Genomic DNA, 19,380 nt, shown 5'->3' with positions numbered 1-19,380 from the left:
TTACTTCATTCCTAGTAAACAACACGCTTCATTTGAAGTTAGTGGATTATAGGTAAAGCTTGGGAAAAGGACTGTTGAATTATATTTCATAAGTACTTGTTTTACGAAGGTGGGAACAACCCATTTTTAACAATGTACTGATGAGTCTGGTGCTGGCTCAGACAATGGGTGGTTAGAGTTGCTGAAAGATCCCAATAACCTTCAAGATGGACTCCTAATCCTACACAGAGTGCCACAGGCCAGTCCTGAAAGGTGAAGGTTTTAGTGGGGAGGACTTAAGAAAGGCACTGTCCCTCAAATACTTTTACTTGTGGGAAGAACACTTCAGAAGCTTGGGAGAAGGAAGAGTCTGTAACAAGTAGAACTTCAATCAGGAAAAGAAATACTCCTAAAAGAAACTTGAAGGCAAGGGAAACAGAACTGTCAATAAATTGATAGCTTTTCGGCCCTGAAATAGAGAACTGAAAATATGTGCAGAATTCCAGTGGAGAAGGAAATAGAATTATTTTACATTTCTTTACCTTATAACACCAGTCTGTAATTTTCCTGAGGCTTAGCTTTCTTTATTGTCCAAAATAATAAGTTCACAGAACAACTTAAACATTTGTAATTTATTACCATGAGTTAAGCTTTACCATTTTCTTAAATGTTAGGGGACATTGCCTAGTTTCATACACAAAAAACAATTGCTGGAGTGAAAATCATATAGAAAGTAGTTTCTGCTTCTTACTTGGCTTTCATCAGGCCTAGACTATACGCAGGTGCTTCTGAAACCAGCCTTTTGAGTCCTGCCCATGTAATTATGTTGGAAATCTTGACAATGACTTGCTTTTGTTGAAGCAAAAAAGTTTGTCTTCTGGAGTTCACTAGAAGTAATTTACTGGACTCTTTTCCTATATGAATGTACAGAGACGTCTACAAGGCTTTAGCGGGAAGAGTGAACAAGCTCATTTCTCTTGGTATAAGGAAGCACAGTTCAACTCCGTGACTCTAAGCCAATTTTTCTAAACTTTCCTAAATTATTCAAAGCATCTGACTTGCAGATATGCCTCTGCATGATTTATATAAACACTGTGCTTTGCAACAAGGATCTATAAGGAATGCAATCAGCTCTGCAACTACTGTATGTACACACAAAGCTGTTAGAACATTGTCACCCTAAACACCTTTGGGGGGCTTCATTTAATAATACTGGCATCCAAGATTGTGTATAGCTAAATGTATGTGCAAACTAGACCAGGCAAGGTAAAAAATAAACCTCTTGTACCCTTAAATCTCAATACCATTTTAGACTAATTTGGAAAACTAGGAATATATCTTTATGTATTTTGTTGGAAACCCTGTTTGATGTTATTGCTATTTCAAGTCCAGCAAATTTCATTTCTATATAACATTAGGCTAGAAAGAAACATACCAACAGACCAAACACACAATGAAAACATGCAGTGGAGTTGTACTTGATGCATGGATATAAATGTGCACACAGAAGAGGCCAAGCATGTCACTTAATTTAATACGAGCAAAGGTCTGTACCAAGGGTCTGAAACATTGTAAACAGGCCTTAAGCAAAGGAGGAAATGTAGAGGGGAAACAAAGCTGAGAAAAATGAGTGGGAAATGGGCAAGATGACTCGTCTGTACTCAAACATCTGACCTGTTAGTTGGCCGTCGCCTGCAGCGGGGGCGATGCGAATGTAAGGTGTTGTAAGCTGAGTCACGATTATCGCAGCTAAGGCAAAGGAAGATTTCCAGGTCAGCATGCATGAGGGAGAAAAAAGCCAGACTGAAGCTAGGCTAGCAAGAAGAATCCCCATCAGTATATCAAATTGTCTCAACTTTGTTCTACCAACAACAAAAAGAAAAAAAAAGAAAAAAAAAAACATAGCAAGGTGCTGAATATTCTGAATTCGTTTCCCTTAAACAAGCCCTAGTCAGGCAGTTGGATTTCTAACTATGACACAGTTGCAAGCTTTGGCTGAGATCTTGGATAGATCAACTGAAGAAGAAAAAAAGGAAAACAAAACCAACAACATCCATCCTAAATAAACCTGAAGACTGAGTAGTGTTTCCAATTGAAATTGAGCGTGGTGCTTAAAGATTCATTGTTAATTCTGGTGATCCAAACTTTACGCTTTTAGAACTTATTAGGTTGTTGTAACATTCTATTGTTGAACTCACAGTATTTTCTCTTCTTGCTAAATCACCTTTGTAAAGAAGAATATTATACTCTTTCGCTAAAAACATTTTTAGGTGAAAAAATTTCTCTGATATCTAAATTTAATGCAGATTTCCATTTAGGAACTTTATTTTTTCACTTTAAGAGAAAAAAATGCATCTCAAAGTATTGGTTGGAAAAGAATAGAAACTACAAATTGCCTTTGCTATAGTTATCATGGTTAACATGCGAACAAAGAAATGATTAAGAGTCTTGAAGCAGACCAGGCTGCCTTCTTAGTTTACTTGCACAGCTCAGCAGTTGTGTTTAAGTGGTTAACATTAATGACACACAGATATTTAAAAAAAAAAATAGAAAATTAAAACATCAATTCTAACATGATACAGCTGGAAAATGATGCAAAGAAAAAATATTGGAAAATTAAGGACAGGCTTACATGAAAGATTACTAATTTACATGGAACAGCCTGGGTACTATTAGAAATGTGGCAGCGAGTAAGGAAAATAGATCATCTACCATCTGCAGACAATTAAACCCAAAACTGCTGCTGCATAATATTTTGAAATATCCCTCTGCATCATGCAAGCAGTGCTGCTTACAACTAGACAACTGCAGCAACTGAGTTAAAAATGGTGTAACAGTCTTTCACACATTATTAATGAAAATATTCTAGTTTTGTCAAGTGAGATTAACAAACTAACCGTTTGGTCAGAGAATAGGCAGCTCCCAGTACATTAATACATTACAGAGATAATTTTCTTAATATGGCGTATTATTCAATTTTGAATAGTTATAATAAGCTGTACACAGTAAAATGTTATTTCTAAGATTATTACAAAGTTGGTACCAATTCCAAGTTTCATACACATAACATTTTTGTTTGGTCATAGACTAATGTTGCTCCAACCAATACTCCCATGCGGTTCTGCATTATCTGTAGGAGAGTCTGACCTGTTCTCCTTTCGAGAAAAATGAAATTGTTTTATAGAGAAACAGAGCAGGCCAGGTGCCGTGGTTCACACCACTAATCCCAGCACTTTGGGAGGCTGAGGTGGGTGGATCGCTTGAGCTCAGGAGTTCGAGATCAAATGAATAACATGGTGAAACCTCATCTCTAAAAAAAAATACAAAATTAGTCTGGTGTGGAGGCTTGCACCTGTAGTCCCAGCTACTTGGGAGGCTGAGGCAGGAGGATTGCTTGAACACAGGAGGCAGAGGTTGCAGTAGTGAGCCAAGATTGTGCCACTGCACTCCAGCCTCAGCAACAGAGGAAGACACTGTCTCAAAAAAAAAAAAAAAAAAAAAAAAAAAAAAAAAAAAAAAAAAAAAGAAAAAGAGAAACAGAGCACCTAATATCCAAAAAGGTAAACAATATGAACAAAAAGTTACTTGAAAATAGCTATGTCAGTCAGCCAGGTATTCACAAATAAAAAGGAACTCAAACTATAATCAGAAGTTAAGTCTACCATGTAAAAAGTATATTATAAATATCAGGAAGGATTTTTATATGATCTCTATGTTCTGCTTTGTAAAGTGTTTATTTGTAACTATTATTTTTCGTTATGAGGAAAAAATTTGATTATGCCATACATTATCTTCTAATGGGTCAGCAGGCCCACCACCTGCTTTTGCAAATAAAGTTTTATTGGAACACATGCTTGTTTATGTATCGCCTATGGCTGCTCTTGCCCAGCAAGAGCAGAGCTGAGTAGTTGTGACAGAGACCATATGGCCCACAAGGCCTCAAATATTTATTATCTGGCCCTTAACATAAAAAGTTTGCTGACCTCTAACTTAAAATATCGATAAAGATGCATTATAAAAGAGAATTATCACTAAGTTTGGTGATACTCTCTTTTATAATGAAAAAAGATACAGGATTTATCAGCTCCAGATATTGTCTTCAAAGTACAGAATTGGAATAAAGACAGAAATTCCAATCCTATACTTTGAAGACAATATCTGGTGCTGATAAACGTAAGGTCCCTGTGGATCAGACTTCTAAATGGTCATTTCAGCTATGTGCAGTGGGATCTTCTGGAACTTGCTGAGCCAGCATTTACCTAACTGCATTTTGCATGACTTGAGTGTTCCTTAAAAAATGAATTTGGATCAAATACATTTGGAAAGCATAGAGTTTTTCAGGTTTCTTCTCTTTAGGAACTTCTCAGGGGGCCTTAATATACTCATGATGTACATTATCAAGACTATTTCAGATCATGAAAAAAGTACATTTTCTCTATAAAATGCTGAATGATGAATGTTACTGTTCCTATTTCTAAATCCAAAGCCTAAATAACAGCAGATTAGCATATATGAGTGGTCTTGCTATATAATTCATTTTCTCATGTAGAGAATATAAGAAATTAAAAGGAATCTTAATTAGCTTTACATCTCAACAGACAATCTTTTCAGTTCTTTTATCAGCGCCCTTTCATTCTGTACCATTATGGCCTACAAAGGATAGTATTTCATTGAACAAAACAGTGAACAGAAAAACACTCTGTAGAAACTTCTCAAAAACCTTAGTGATTAAAAAAAGAAACATTCAAATTTCTGAATATAGAAATTATATCAGGACAATAGAAATCCTTCAAAGTTTCCTCAAGGTCTTCCAATAAGCCATATTTATGTTCCATTACAATTTTAAGTTAAATAAAATACTAAACTTACAAAAACAGTGAAATGAATAATCTTTTCATGAAAAATTCCCTTAAAATATAACATTGAAAAAATGCTTTGTTTTCTTTTTGTTTAAGGCTTACAGTCTGATTTCTCTAATACTTTTGGAAAATAATTTAGCATGTGTTTCTATGAAGCCTTTGTTTTGATTTCTGGCTAGACCAGGGGTGTCCAATCTTTTGACTTCCCTGGGCCACACTGGAAGAAGTTTCTTGGGCCACATGTAAAATACACTAACAACAGTCGATGAGCTTAAAAAAAAAAAAAAAAGCCCATGCATAAATCATATATATCTATATCTATATCTACATATATATATATATATTTTTTTTTTTTTTGAGATGGAATGTCACTCTGTCATCCAGTTTAGAATGCAATGGTGCAATCTCAGCTCACTGCAACCTCTGCCCTCTGGGTTCACGTGATTCTCCTGCCTTAGCCTCCCAAGTAGCTGGGATTAAAGGCACCTGCCACTGTGCCCAGCTAATTTTTGTATTTTTAGTGAAGACGAGAGTTCACCATGTTGGCCAGGCTGGTCTCGAAATCCTGACCTCAGGTGATCCTCCTCCTTCAGTCTCCCAAAGTGCTGGGATTATAGGCGAGCCACCATGCCCAGCCAAATCTCATAATGATTTAAGAAAGCTTAAAAATTTGTGCTGGGAAGCATTCAAAGCCATCCTGGGCTGCATGTGGTCCACAGGCCATGGGTTGTACAAGCTTCAGCTAGACAATAGTCAAATAACAGCAAGGAGAGGATCAAATTAACATATATGACTGCTCCCCATATATCAAAACCCAAAAAAACCCCAAAGTACTTTTTTTGTTTGTTTGTTTTTTTGTTTTTCGAGACGGAGTCTCGCTCTGTCGCCCAGGCTGGAGTGCAGTGGCGCGATCTTGGCTCGCTGCAAGCTCCGCCTCCCGGGTTCACACCATTCTCCTGCCTCACCCTCCCAAGTAGCTGGGACTACAGATGCCCGCTATCACGCTTGGCTAATTTTTTTTTTTTTGTATTTTTAGTAGAGACGGGGTTTCACTGTGTTAGCCAGGATGGTCTCGATCTCCTGATATCGTGATCTGCCCGCCTCGGCCTCCCAAAGTGCTGGGATTACAGGCGTGAGCCACCGTTCCCGACCAGCACTTTTATAAATCAAGGAGGCACTCAAATAATTTTTAAATGGACAACAGGAAAGTTCCCAAATGGGTATACTGCCAAGGACAAACATGCGGTGCCATAATATTATGAAAAAATCTTATTTTATGGAAGATTAATACAATGTACATGGCTTAAACTAATTGTTACATCAATTAGAATGAATAGACCTCATTAAATATAAGAAATCTAACTTACAAATAAGACATTTGTAGTTTTAGTGTCCCCTATCAGTTTAGAATTGATCATCAGTGAAGCCTTCTAAAACTAGCTACAAAGAGTTTCCACCCTACTAGTTGCCATGAGACCACTATGGTGAATATAAAAGCTAAAGAAAACACATACACCAATCACTAAAACACAGTTGAACAAGTGGTCATTAAAAATCCAACTATAAAAATGTGAATGTTAATGAAAAATACAATTTCACAGATTTTAAGAAATACTTAAAAGCTACTCTATTCACTCCACTATACAATTAAAAACAATCCCTTGAATTGGGCAGGTAACACATAAACATCACGTATACCCTGGTGTATGGTGTCTTTATCGTTTAACTCAAGAGAGAATATTCTGTGATGAGTTTGCCTATAGTTAACATGTACCTATAGGAAATTTATCTAGGTGCATAAATGAAGAGGATGCATAAAAATATAGACAATCCCCCACACATAGGGAGATATATAATAATACAGCTTAGGTTTCTTCCTGTCTAACTTTTATGAAGTTAATATTTAAGATGATGAGTGTCAAAATATATCTTTGGAATATGATTAAAATAATCACTACATTAAATTTATAAATAGTATGAAATATATTTTTAAGAGACATACCCTTACTTTAAATTATAAGCTAGCTCTTAGTGAAAACAAATCCACCTCCATACTTTCTCTATAAAGATACTTGTCAACAGTTGTTTCAGGAGAACACTGAAATCTTTGTACATTCAAAATGTTGCTTAGGAAAGCAATTCTGTATCTGAAAACTCAATTAAGCCATCGCAGTGTGAACAGTATGTGGCAACACACACTCAGGATGTTTGAACTCTTTTACATTTTAAACATCTTTACTCTGTGGTACCAACAGTTATTAGATCTTCCATTTCTCTGTTTTGACTATGTAGTCAAGATGGAATGGCTTCCCATGTTGCGAGAGAATTTCTAGTATCAATAAGGACAAATTTTCTGACTCAAAGGTGATGAAACATTACACTGTGCTGAAAGGAGGGTTGCTGAATTCGTCCATGGAGAACTTAATAAAATAGCGCAAAACAGTGTAGTTTTGCCTGGAGGGAGAATATCTTCCAAGATTTCCTCTTGTGCTATGACTTGATGTAACAGAAATGACAATGTTATGCAGTAAATATTAAAATTTGTTTCCCTCTTTTCCCAAAAGAGGTTCTTTGGATAGAGTTTGTTGCTGTGTAAATGTTTGCAAGTGACTCAGAAAATAGGAGTGGGGAATATTTAGTCAATCAGGTCATCTGATTGCTTAATCATCCTTTGGTGAATTGAAAAACAAATTACAATATTGATGAAATCTAGCTGATGGAAGAGAATGATCCAAATCACTATCTAATTCAATCTATTGTGAAAACAGCAAACTTGTCAGGTTTCCACATTTACTAGTGTGTTATTTATATAATTATTTAACTATGTAAATGAGCATGATGACAGATATTTTGTTGTTTTCACAGTAAATTGGGCAGTGGCTCAACCCTCACAAAGAGGTCTCATGCTTACACTACACAATACTGGCCAGAGGTGCTGCTGGGTGACGAGCCATGAGCAATGGTGAAAGAAACACTGGGGCTAGGAGTGCAGGCCTTGATCCCCAGACTATCAGCTGAGTCACCTTGGTGAGTCAATTCATCTCCAAAAATACACCTTTTCCTCATCTTAAAAAATAAGAATAGCAGTACCTGTTTCCCTTTTCATAGTAATGAAGAAATAAATGAGAACACATGTATGAAAGAGGTTTCAAAACTTTCAGCTGTGACGTTAAACATTGAGCATTATAAACTAGGGGCCCTGGAGCAGGATTTACTTTTTCAGGCCTTAAGCGTAAGTGAAATGTGATACAGCAGTATTCTGAAATTCCTGTGGCTGAGCATGGACCAAAACCTTGAGATCTAAGAGCATCAATGGATACCTGGTTCAAGGGCTTCATCGTCCTATAATAATTAATAGCTGATAGCATACAGCAATTTATGAAACACATAAGCAGCTATAATTTCAGTAAATATCAATTTATTCCTGTACTAAAGTCACTTAGGTATAATATGATATAAAAATTGAGTGTTTTAAAATTAGTATAAATCGATGTTTGGATATAGAACTACAAGCCCATGAGGACAAACAAGATACAAATGAGGTGAGTACCTCACACAATACCTCGCACAAAACATGCAACCAAGAAATATTTGTTGAGCTAACACTGACTAAAAAAGTCATGTAGGTTCACAAAATAAGAATTCAATGAGAATTTTGAAAATGCACATGTACATCATGGTATATTCAAACTATATTCACCTGAGAGTTAAACAACAACAAAAAGTTATTTTATCCAACACAACTCATCAAGTATGACCCAATTAAATCTTCTGCTACAGACCTAATGATGTGTTTTTACCATCGCCTCTAAATTAAATCATACGGAACTTCCCACTGTACTCATGGTCACTCCAATGGTCTGAATGAGGGTACTTAACTTTGGAGTGTTAATTTATATTGCCTCATTTTAAGATGACATTTTAAATTTCTCAAATCATTTTCTTATACATTTCTGGATGTGATGGTTAAAACAACACTGTCAAGTTGACCAGATGACAGCTCATGTTCACAAACACACGTCTGCACTTGCTTCCGCAGGAGGTGCTATGTGGGGAGCTCAGGGTAACTCGCCCTACCCACTTTTGCAGCTCATCCTCTAACACATTATCTCAGAGTTTTAACCAGGCTTGGGAAATAGACACTCCACAGTAACATAACCTGGTGACTAGGCTCAGAGAGACACGCACCACCAGTGAAAAAAGCCCATGTAGACTGCACTTTCTACTGCTATTATAATTAGATCACTGCTTAAAAATAGTGGGTGATATTTTATTCCTTGGCATATCAAGATTCACTAGATGTGGTACTAACCAGGTATGATACTATGGTTTTAAAAACGTGTACTGAGATCATATAAAAATTGAATTCATTTGAAAAAGTTTGAAAAAGGTAACTATTGAAAACTGCCTGGAACACAGAAATACAGCTTCTTATTTTAAAAAGTATCTATATGAGTTACAGTCAGTCAATGTTAATTACCATCAGATCCTAATACATGCATGCATGCATGCATATATATGTACATATAATACATTTATTTTCAATCAAGTTACAGTTCAAAAAGTTTTGAAACATAGGTTAAAATAAACTTTTAAGGAACATTAATTAGGAGAGCATTCCACAATTTCAACCTACCTTTTGTGGCCACTCGAACACAGTCTATTTTGGTTTCCTGTGTCAAATAAAGAGAGGGAAAAATTATTCATGTTTCATTTAAAACAAATAGAAATATCTATAGTTCTATTTAAATAACACTGATAAAGAGTGATCTCACTGTTCCAGGCGTGTCTTTAATCACACAGCAATTATTCTTTGAATCACACTCAGATACATTTTCTGGCTCCAGTGCCGGTGGTGCTGGGCATTTCTAGACCAGATGATGAACAAGGAGCTACACTTAAAATGCCTCTGTCTGGTAGCCCCGGACCTCCTTCACCGTCCCTGTACTTCCCCCTGAGCAAACAGCACTGGAGAAGTACGATGCATCTCAGATTTCCCCGCTTTTCACCAGCAACAGTTAAGCTGACAATGGTACCTAGACCTATGCTGTGAAGGAGGGACCCACTGTGGTATGTGCGAAACATTTCCTCTCTCTAAGGAGCCTTCACAATCTCAACCAGAGTTCTGCGCTGGTCTGAACAGGAAAGGGAAACAAATTCAGAAATGACACTTTTTATTTTGTTTCCCTCTCATCTTTCTATTTTCTCTTATGAAAAAAAAAAAAAAGACACCAAATTTAGTCACAGCTACAGGAAGTAGAAACTCCTGTGGAACTTCTTCAGTTCCCATTTCTTTAATGGGACAGACTATGCTGAAAAGACAGATGCTGTGAATCTCACAACATTTTAAACGAGCTGAATGTATGTGTTGGAGCTATACTGTCTTCCTGTAAAATAGTAAGCTAAGCAGAATTGCCAGCCAACTTTCGGTAACAGGAAAACTGAAAATAAAACCCATCATGTTGATGATAAACTCCTCCAAACAAACAAAAAAAATATATAAAGATGAGTATATTCGTTTCTTTCCATAAATTTCTCTAGACGGAAATAATTTTAAGAGAAGAAAAATCACATTTGTTTACAAGTAGAAATACAGAAAAGCATGACGTCGATTTTACTACTATTTTACTTAATCCATGTCCACATTAACAACCCCGAATAGCCGAAGTAAACAGTTATCTGTACAACTTACCCCATTGGCTCTACTAGCAGCTTGGAAATAAATTCTGTAGCTTTTATGGGGGAGAAGGGGAGTGTTCCAGTATCCATTGTATGTCTTATTATCACCAATTGTAAAAGGCTGCGCAGCTTGTAGGCTGTCTGCAGGAAATTCTGCAGCAAAGTAGTACTGCGAGTTCAGCAGAGAAGCATTCTGGAAGTGAATTGGCACTGGGTAGCACTTTAAGATTTCTGTTGTCTTTTTAGTTCTTCGAGGACGTTCTTCCTCAACAACTATTTGATAGACACTAGAAAAACAAGAGTATCATCAATGATATTTTATGATAACTGAACTGATCCACTCTGCCTTCAACTGCATGGACCCATAGGACACTCAAAATAAAGAACACACTGGACGCAGTCGATACTGAGTGCTTGGTATATAACAGACTCTCATGCAGCACTTGCTCAGAGAAAGAGAGGGAGGGTGCTTCAGTTCTTCTTCAGAACTCTCCCACCCAAAACAACACTACTTAGTGAGAGAAACAAAACTCACCGTCATTTAAAATTTTTAATATGATAATCTCTACTGTTTATGAGCAGAAGTAATGTTTTTCTCACATGTAACTGAAGATGATTTTACAGACAATTAATTCAGTTTACCTGACAAATACAATTAAATTATACCAACTATAAATTTATTTTAAAAAGTAATGCATTATTTTCTTTAATGACAACACAAGCAAAGTTTTAACAAATCACAAAACACAATGTGCAGTGATTCATGTTAACTAAGGTTTATCTTCCTATGTTTTCTTATGTTCCTTCGCCCTCACCATATTCAGTCAGTGGAAAGAAATGCATAAGAAAAGCAGAGATAAGGGATTATAGTTTCAAAAACCAAAGCCTTGGAGTTCCAAGTGATTAGTAAGACTAAGTCATGAACAAGGCCCCTCGAATCTCATATAAGAATGGGCTGGGCATGGATATCTTTGAAGATGTCTGCAAGGGTGACAGTCCCACTAAGGAGCAGGTCTCTGGTACCTGCCCACCCTCTTCCAATGTCTTTGAATTCTGAAGTAACCTTAGGAGAATGGGAAAAACCTTGAACTGATGGATTTTCAGAAAATTAATATATTTATTTAATACATTTGCTAGAGTGATGAATGTTGTTTGCAGTTTTGTTGGGAAAAAAAGTTTCTTATGCTGAGAAAAACTAAAGCTTCTCTGAACTGACTCCAGATTAGACTGTAAGTCCTCTGGCAGGACGAGGGATCTTTTTCTTACAGTATCAGAAAGGCACCAGAATTCTCATGAACCAAGAGCTGCTCAGTACAGAACCCATTAATACCAAGGAAAAGGCACAGAAGAGGGCTGCCTGCCATCCCCACCCATGGCAGGGAATGCCTACGGAGGTTCCTCTCTATGTGACTTCCGAATCTGCATTCGTAGAACCACCTATCTCTGTGGGCACAACCACTTAGCACCTTCTATTACAGTAACGAAATGTGTGCTGCCATCCTGTTGGTAACTCTGTCTAAATAAAAATCAGTTGTTTTAGAATATCAGACTCATTTCTCAGTAGCCAGGTAACCAGCAGGTTTACAGGGCAGTGAAAAAGTGAATTTTATCAGTGATGTAAACTTAAAAAAAAGGAGTACAACTCTTATTTCCTAAAGGGCAGATACTTTCTATTGGATTGAGTCATGTAAAATGCTCCACATCAGTGGATCATTCATACAATAGTAAAGGCAAAGGCTCAAGGTCAAAGTGGAAGACTAAGTACTGCCTGTTCTGTAGCACAGCCACAGTTGACAGCTGTGAAACAAATCTAACCTGGAATTCCATTAAAAACAGTCCTGAAGAAGTGTGATCACTCTCTTGAAATCACTTTTGTCGGGGTAAAAACGATGCACTGGTCTGGGCTCTAATGCTAATTCTGCTAAAAGCTGGCGTTTTAAATGTATTTCAATGAATTTATTTGAGTTTTTTCTCCTACGAAATGAGAGAATTAAGTGAATCTCAAACATGGATTTCATATATCTAGATTTTTTATTTAACATACGAGGACTGATCTCACAAAAGAGAGAAACCATAAGAATAATTATTTTCTTTGCAAAGTGATTCTCCATTTAATTTTATAAACATATATATATATACATATATATATATTTTGTTTGTTTGTTTGTTTTTTTGAGAAAGAGTCTCGCTGTGTCGCCCAGGCTGGAGTGCAGTGGTGTGAGCTCAGCTCACTGCAAGCTCTGCCTTCTGCGTTCATGCCATTCTCCCGCTTCAGCCTCCCGAGTAGCTGGGACTACACGCGCCTGCCACCACGCCTGGCTAATTTTGTTTTGTATGCTTAGTAGATATGGGGTTTCACCGTGTTAGCCAGGATGGTCTTGATCTCCTGACCTCATGATCTGCCTGCCTCAGCCTCCCAAAGTGCTGGGATTACAGGCATGAGCCACTGCTCCTGGCCAATAAAATAATTTTTAACATAACTTCCTTGAAATCTTTTTTCCGGTTCATTTGCTGTGTGACATGATTTTCAAAACTTCAACTTAAAAACAACTTCTGGGAAATCCATATACTAGACAAAGCAGGAAAATAAGGATATGTGTGAAGAAAACATAGTTGCAGATACTCCATACCGGAAGTGCTAGGCCAGGTGCCCAATGCACACAGATTTTATTTCTCCCGTTTTCCTAATGTGAAAACTGAGGTCTAGAGGTGAAGTGCCATTTTACCAGGGCATTCTACTGAAGAGGCAGAGGTGGTCTGAGAGCAGAGCCAGGTCTCCTAATCATCAGACCAGGCTGTGCTGACATTCCTTACTCACAAGTCCAGTGAAGGCACTCACGGGAACCATCTGGCCTGAAGGGAATTTTCACTTGCTTCCGCACACACAACCAACACATAAGCTAGTCTCCATCGACTTTCCACAATCAATTTATTTTGAGTATTGTAAAGATTCACACTTATCACATCAAGGGAGTTATAGATGATAATGTTGGCTTTGACCTCAATTCCTTCTGTCATCTGTATCTGAGTCATTAACTACTTTCAGGGAGGACATTCTCCTGGGCTCCATAGTGACTTTAGCACCTGGCTGGTGTCCTCTGAGCACTGTGATCTTCCCACCTCTCTCAACCTGCAAGGAGCTCCCTCCTGTTATAACCCCGCTAGACAAAAAAGCAGCACAGCTGCTCCTAGACTTTCCATGTCCCAAGATCCTAGATTCTCCTACCGCAAACATCTTTGCATCTATTCCTTCACCCTAGCCTGGACTGAAGTTTGCCACTTAAATGTGGTTCCCCTCAAGGCAATGAACTCTAGGTTACTCTCAGATGCCCTATGTCCTAAAACTGAGACCCTCAATGACCCTCTCTCAATGGCCTAGAGTCGGTTTCCTCATTTTCATGTTCTCTTGCTCTGCTCCAAACTCACAAAAACATGTTTTCTGTGTAGACATAGCCATTTTGTGTCCTTGTATCACTATTTTCAAAAGTCCTATAAGCTTCTGAAGGAGAAGGGCAAAGGTTTAGTCACTGTTGTGTCACTTTGGCTGTGAAGTACATATTTCTGAAAGCATGCTATAATCCTTAAGTAGCTTCTATTTGGTTTGGGGGTATATCACACATTCTATGTACCAGGAGGGAGAAAGCACACCGATAGCCACGATGATGCTTTGCCTTAATAAAATTTAATGTGAAGTTTATTTTGTATTCATTTCCCAAATACTCAAGAGCCAAAAAGAAAGCAATGACCAAGGAAAAGGTTTGATGATAAGAGGATGCTATATTTTAGTTTATCCTGGATAACCCACAATTAAATAATGAACCTAAGGGAATCAAATGCTATGTCTCTATGTGCCCCCTGCACCTCCATCTCTCACTTCCCATTCCTCTCTCCTAACCTGGCTCATAGGTGTGATGTGTGAGTGTGTACATTGATTTATTATTTCAACGAATATTTTTTGAGTGCCTAATAGGTGTCAGGCACTGTTTGAGTTTATTTTAAACAACACAATGTTTGACGTTCTCTGACGATACAAAATTTTGTTTTGCAATATAAATATTATCTAAGCAAACATGAAAAAAATCATTTGTTTCAAGCAGCAGTTTTATGAGGATTAAGTGAAAATTTAAGAATTAAACGATCATTAGACAGGCCTCCATGTTAGCCAGTTGGCATGGGTTCTATTATACACTCTACTCCAGATATATTGGTTTTTAAATGGCTACCATCCACTCATCTTCAGATATATTAAAGGAAGAACTAAGTTGACTGGAGCAATTTCAAACCCAAAATGTCTTTTCATCCTTGCTCCACAAGACAAATTAGATTTGCAAGCATCCAGACCTCAAATCTATTTGCTCTTTAATAATTTAAGCGCTGAAAGGTCAAGCAGCTCTTTTCTATTCCCCTTTATCAAAGCCCAAGTGCTAATGAAAAATAGCTAAGTCCTATCTGCTGCCCAAGTGCCATAATTTGCTGTTTCCCTGATGGAAATTAACACATTATTAGCACCTAGGTCAACAGTACCTTGACAGAACTTTATAGCTGATGTGTTTTTCATCTGTACAAGTAACATCACTTCACTAATGAGTTTCATAAAATTTTTCCATCCACAATCATAATCTCAAAACTAGCTTTGAAAATCTGTTAGAACGGTGTTTCTAGAAAGAGTTTTAAAAAGCAAATTTCTGAGAATAGAACACTGATCAGAAATTTCTAGCTTAGTGAGTTGAATTTAAATTCTATTATCCTTTTAATGGGTTGCCCATGCTGCCTTTGTTTATTAAAGTTGCACCACCCTTGCCCTGTCCTACCATTACTCTGGAATTTAAAGTTACATCAAATCTTCCCACTGCATGTGCAATATTAAAAGCACAATCCACAGTGAAGATAAATCTGCCAACACTGTGACATCACTATGTCAGAACTTTCCTATGGCATGAAATTTAATTTACAGTTTAATTTATGCCAGGCGTTTCTACAACAAAATTCTACGGCCTTTACAAGGAGAATGAAAAATCTGCATTTATATGGAATAGCACATGAAGTATAACCTAGAAAAGAACATCTGAACATCTTCCATGTACTTTTTTAGACTCGTAAGTTCAAATGTGATAAAATGTTTTTAGTTTTTTCCTAACTTTGAGTTCCTGGAGAGGAAGCCTCATACATATGTGAAATTAACTTAAAATTTTTTGTCCTAATTCATTTCAGGATGAGTTGTAAATCCATTTTTTGTTATCCATTTATCATATTTCTTTTCACCATAAGATATGAGAGGGTTACCAATTGGATAATAGAAGGTAGGGAGGTAAGGAAGAGAAGAGAGAAGGAGAAAAGTTATAACCCTTTCATTGTGGCTTTTGCTAATCCTCTAAAACAGGCACTTCTGATCATTTGAGGTCCTTAGAATATTGTTCATTTTATCACATCTAGGAGTGACTTTTGGCTTGATTTGCAATTTTTGGTAAAAATCATCCATTCTATATGTATAAAAAGAATACAGATTAGTATTGATATCTTCCTGAAGATTAATATGGGGGAGATGAAAGAAAATGCAAATATTAATTACACGCAAAGCATGAAAAAAATAAATGTATAACTAAGGGTTACTGCCACGCAGCCACACTGAATTTATCTTCCTCTTGTTCTTTGCTCTGACATTGCCTTTTCCTAAATCTGTCAGCCTTTACTGAAATGACACCCGAATACTCCAAACAATCTGGTGAAACTGAACTCAGTTTTAAAAAGTATGTCACCAAATTACAATTAGTGGAAAAAAATCAGAATTCAGTGTTTGTCATTACGGCTCAGATTCCTTAGAGTCCTGCAGGTAACACTGAGAGTAACTGATCGGACATACTCCTGTTCATTAAATTATCAATGATAAATGGCAACTAGTTTTATACAGACAACTGGCAATGGGTAACACATTGCACAGGATAAATAGACCTGTGGGGCTGAATATGCCACATTAGCAACTTTAATTTCTCTTTGTCCTGCTCTGATGTAGATAAGACTGACCAGAAAGTGCTGTGGAATATTTGCTGGGCACCACAAGCATTTTTTATGTTCTCTCAGCCATAACTCCTAACAAGGAGCTTGCCTGGCATCAGCAAGTTACTATTGCTCTGTGCGTGTGTGCCTGTGCACTCGCTCCCACACTCGGTTCAATACCCTGCTGCTCTGCTAGTTAGTGATAAAATCTGATATAATAAAATATTAATTAGAGCTGAAAGGTTGGGTGAGAAATATGAACTCAATTATCGTCCCATATTATGAACAAAGGGCAGGGTGAAAAAATTTCTTTAGTTATGGAGGTTTGGGATAATAAAAAGAACAACTAGAACATTAGGCTCAGGCTGAGAAACTCTGTAAAAGGCCACCTATCATTAATCTTCACAACAGGCACCACATTTCAAGTAAATTAGTCCTAGATGGAACACCTTTAAGGGTGATTTCTCCTGCTTTTAACAGGTGAAGACGTTTTCCTTTGCATTTCCTATTTCATGTAAATTTAACACAATTTAATCATCTCAATTTCATAAACACATGACTACAAAATTATAATCCAAAGTTCGTTACTATTACGAAAAGTATGTTCTCTTAAACAGTCCTAATGATTTGAATAAAAATAGAAAGAGAATACTATCAAAGCTGCACCAAATATCTTTGTTCTTGTATGTTTGTCTCAATGATATTTTATAGTTTGTACTATATCCAATTCAAAATCTTTCAGTCCTGAAAAGTTCCAGTGCTTCGGGCCAGATGAGCTGGAATACAAATGCAACCATCAGAGAAAGGCAGGTAGGTGTGCCCACAGGGGTGCCGACGAGACAGCATTGACTTGGGAATCACTGTCCACAAGTGACTGGCTCCAGCTTTGCCCCTGAATCACTGACTGACCACTAAAGTCCTTCAGGCTCTAATATTTTATGACTCTCAGCACAAGATCAGGCAAGCTGTGACATCAGCAAATGAGAAGAAAATTATTTCATTCATGTTTCCTCCATTCTTTCTTTCCACAATATTCACCACGTATCAGGCCTTGTTCCAGGCACAGGGGAAGAATCAAAAGAGGAATTAGGCACAGACTGCCCAGTCCTTGAAAGGCCCAGGCTAAGAGTGTTAGAAATACGTCACACCAGTGAAGAACTACCGTGCCAAGGATCTGATAAGGGTTTGTACAAAGGAGAAAGTAACAGGACCCAGGGATATGTCAATCTCTACGTTAAAATCTCTCCTAGCATCTACTACATGGACGGCATCTGACCTCAATCTAGTGCCCAAATGTTCTCACCCTAAAACTGCTTCTGCAATGCTACAGTCACCAACATTCTCCTTGAATTAAAGATAATGCAACAGCAACAAAAACAAAAAGCTCAACATGTTTATTAATAGATCCAATACTGTCTCCATTCACTCCAATTGCTTGTGAGCACCCTGCATCAGCACAGAAGACGGAGGGCAATGACCTGGGTCCTACCTCAGATACTGCCCAGGTCCCAGCAGGTTTGCCCCCAGGAGCCCCCAGAGTGGCCCCAAGAGCTACCCAAGAACTGCAGGGTCTTCCTCACTCAATTCTTGTATTGCTGGACATGAAAACCAGGCTCCCTAGTCTTGACTCCTCTAGGAGCCCACATGGCCCGAGGTGAGGATGAAGGAGGTACCTGAGGGTGGGCCACGAAAGAAGCTTGAAGGCAAGCATGGTCTTGGTCTTTGTTTTCCTCTCTCTTTCCAAATCACTGTCAGGCAAACTTGGAACTACTCTCTGTCACGTCTATAATCACTCCTCAGGCTACAAAGGCCATAATTTTTTGTTTTCAGTACTTCATAGGATATCCATTTTAATCCTTAAAGTTATATCAAAATATTATGTAAGTATTTTGTTGGTTTTTCGGGGGGGGTGACTGGCAGTGGAATTTGGCTCTTAGAGCCATTCCTGGCCTTCCCTGTCTATAGTAGCCTCCCCGTACACCCTCCCACAGGCGCCCTGGGCCTGCCGCCCTCAGCACAGGAGCCTGGGAATGAGACTGGAGGTCTGATCCAATGCACAGAATCCTTCAGAAGAGATTATGCTAAAGAAAAGAAAATCTGAAAAGTAGGGGAGGGAAGGCTAGGCAGCATATTTTCATGCACAAAAGCAAGTCTGAAATGGAGTCTGAGGGAAAGTTAAATTAAGTTTCATTGTATAAAAGCTCAAATACATCTACTCTATTATTATTATCTTCCTCTGCCATTTTTTAAAGCTTCTTTTCAAAGGTTCTTAAATAACAAACTTAGTTTCCAAAATGAATTTTCAAAGAGATGACTGACATTGTCATCCTAGAAGCAACATTAATAAAAATGATCTTTGTTTTCTGGCAGTAAAGGAATCCAGAGTATTATTTTTTAATCCAATAAAACTCAAAAGCAGGCAGGGTGGTGGTAGTGGTGGTGGTGACAGGAAGGGATTTGGCATCTTTTGCTAACACTCACTGTAGCGATTCAGCAACAGTAAGAATAAAAAACAAGTTCTATAAAAAGCAGGAATATAGAAGCTGAAGTTTTACCACTGAATGACATTTTGATTCTATGTGTACCTCCGTGAATAAAGGAAAATTATTAGGTTAGAAGTCAGTTCCTTTCCCTAAACAATTTTAGCCACAGATAGAGCCTTTTCAAAAGGTTTGAAAAGTGCGACAAAAGTACATTTAGCCCCGAAGGTTTAAGATGCTCCCGCAGTCTGCGTTTCTCCAATAAATAAAAGAGAACAATTAAAAAGTCACTTATAAGCATCTCAAAAGCACTGATGCTTAATTTATTGATTCTTGGGAGACTAATAAAAATGGTGAAAGGAAAAAGAACATACATACCAGCAGAAAAA

The 19,380-nt window shown here is 37.6% G+C and overlaps 1 protein-coding gene across 50 annotated transcripts in view; it reads right to left on the bottom strand.

Annotated features, from left to right (window-relative positions):
* PTPRM (protein tyrosine phosphatase receptor type M) overlaps positions 1-19,380 on the bottom strand; it is an 829,686-nt gene that overhangs the window by 284,088 nt on the left and 526,218 nt on the right. For 25 of the 50 annotated variants that reach the window (XM_077975158.1, XM_077975159.1, XM_015121560.3 and 22 more), the window contains 2 exons: positions 10,531-10,804; positions 9,475-9,511 (listed from right to left, as the gene is read on the bottom strand). In XM_077975158.1, the coding sequence (XP_077831284.1) occupies positions 9,475-9,511; positions 10,531-10,804 (311 nt within the window). Of the gene's footprint in view, positions 1-1,653; positions 1,729-9,474; positions 9,512-10,530; positions 10,805-19,380 lie in introns of all 50 variants that reach the window. The other 25 variants (XM_077975162.1, XM_077975163.1, XM_077975160.1 and 22 more) reach the window with 2 other exon arrangements.

Source organism: Macaca mulatta, chromosome 18, assembly GCF_049350105.2.
Source record: "Macaca mulatta isolate MMU2019108-1 chromosome 18, T2T-MMU8v2.0, whole genome shotgun sequence".
NCBI classification, from domain to species: Eukaryota; Metazoa; Chordata; class Mammalia; order Primates; family Cercopithecidae; genus Macaca; species Macaca mulatta.
The sequence above is the reverse complement of the archived record's forward strand: the minus strand, read 5'-3'. Positions and strand labels throughout refer to the sequence as shown.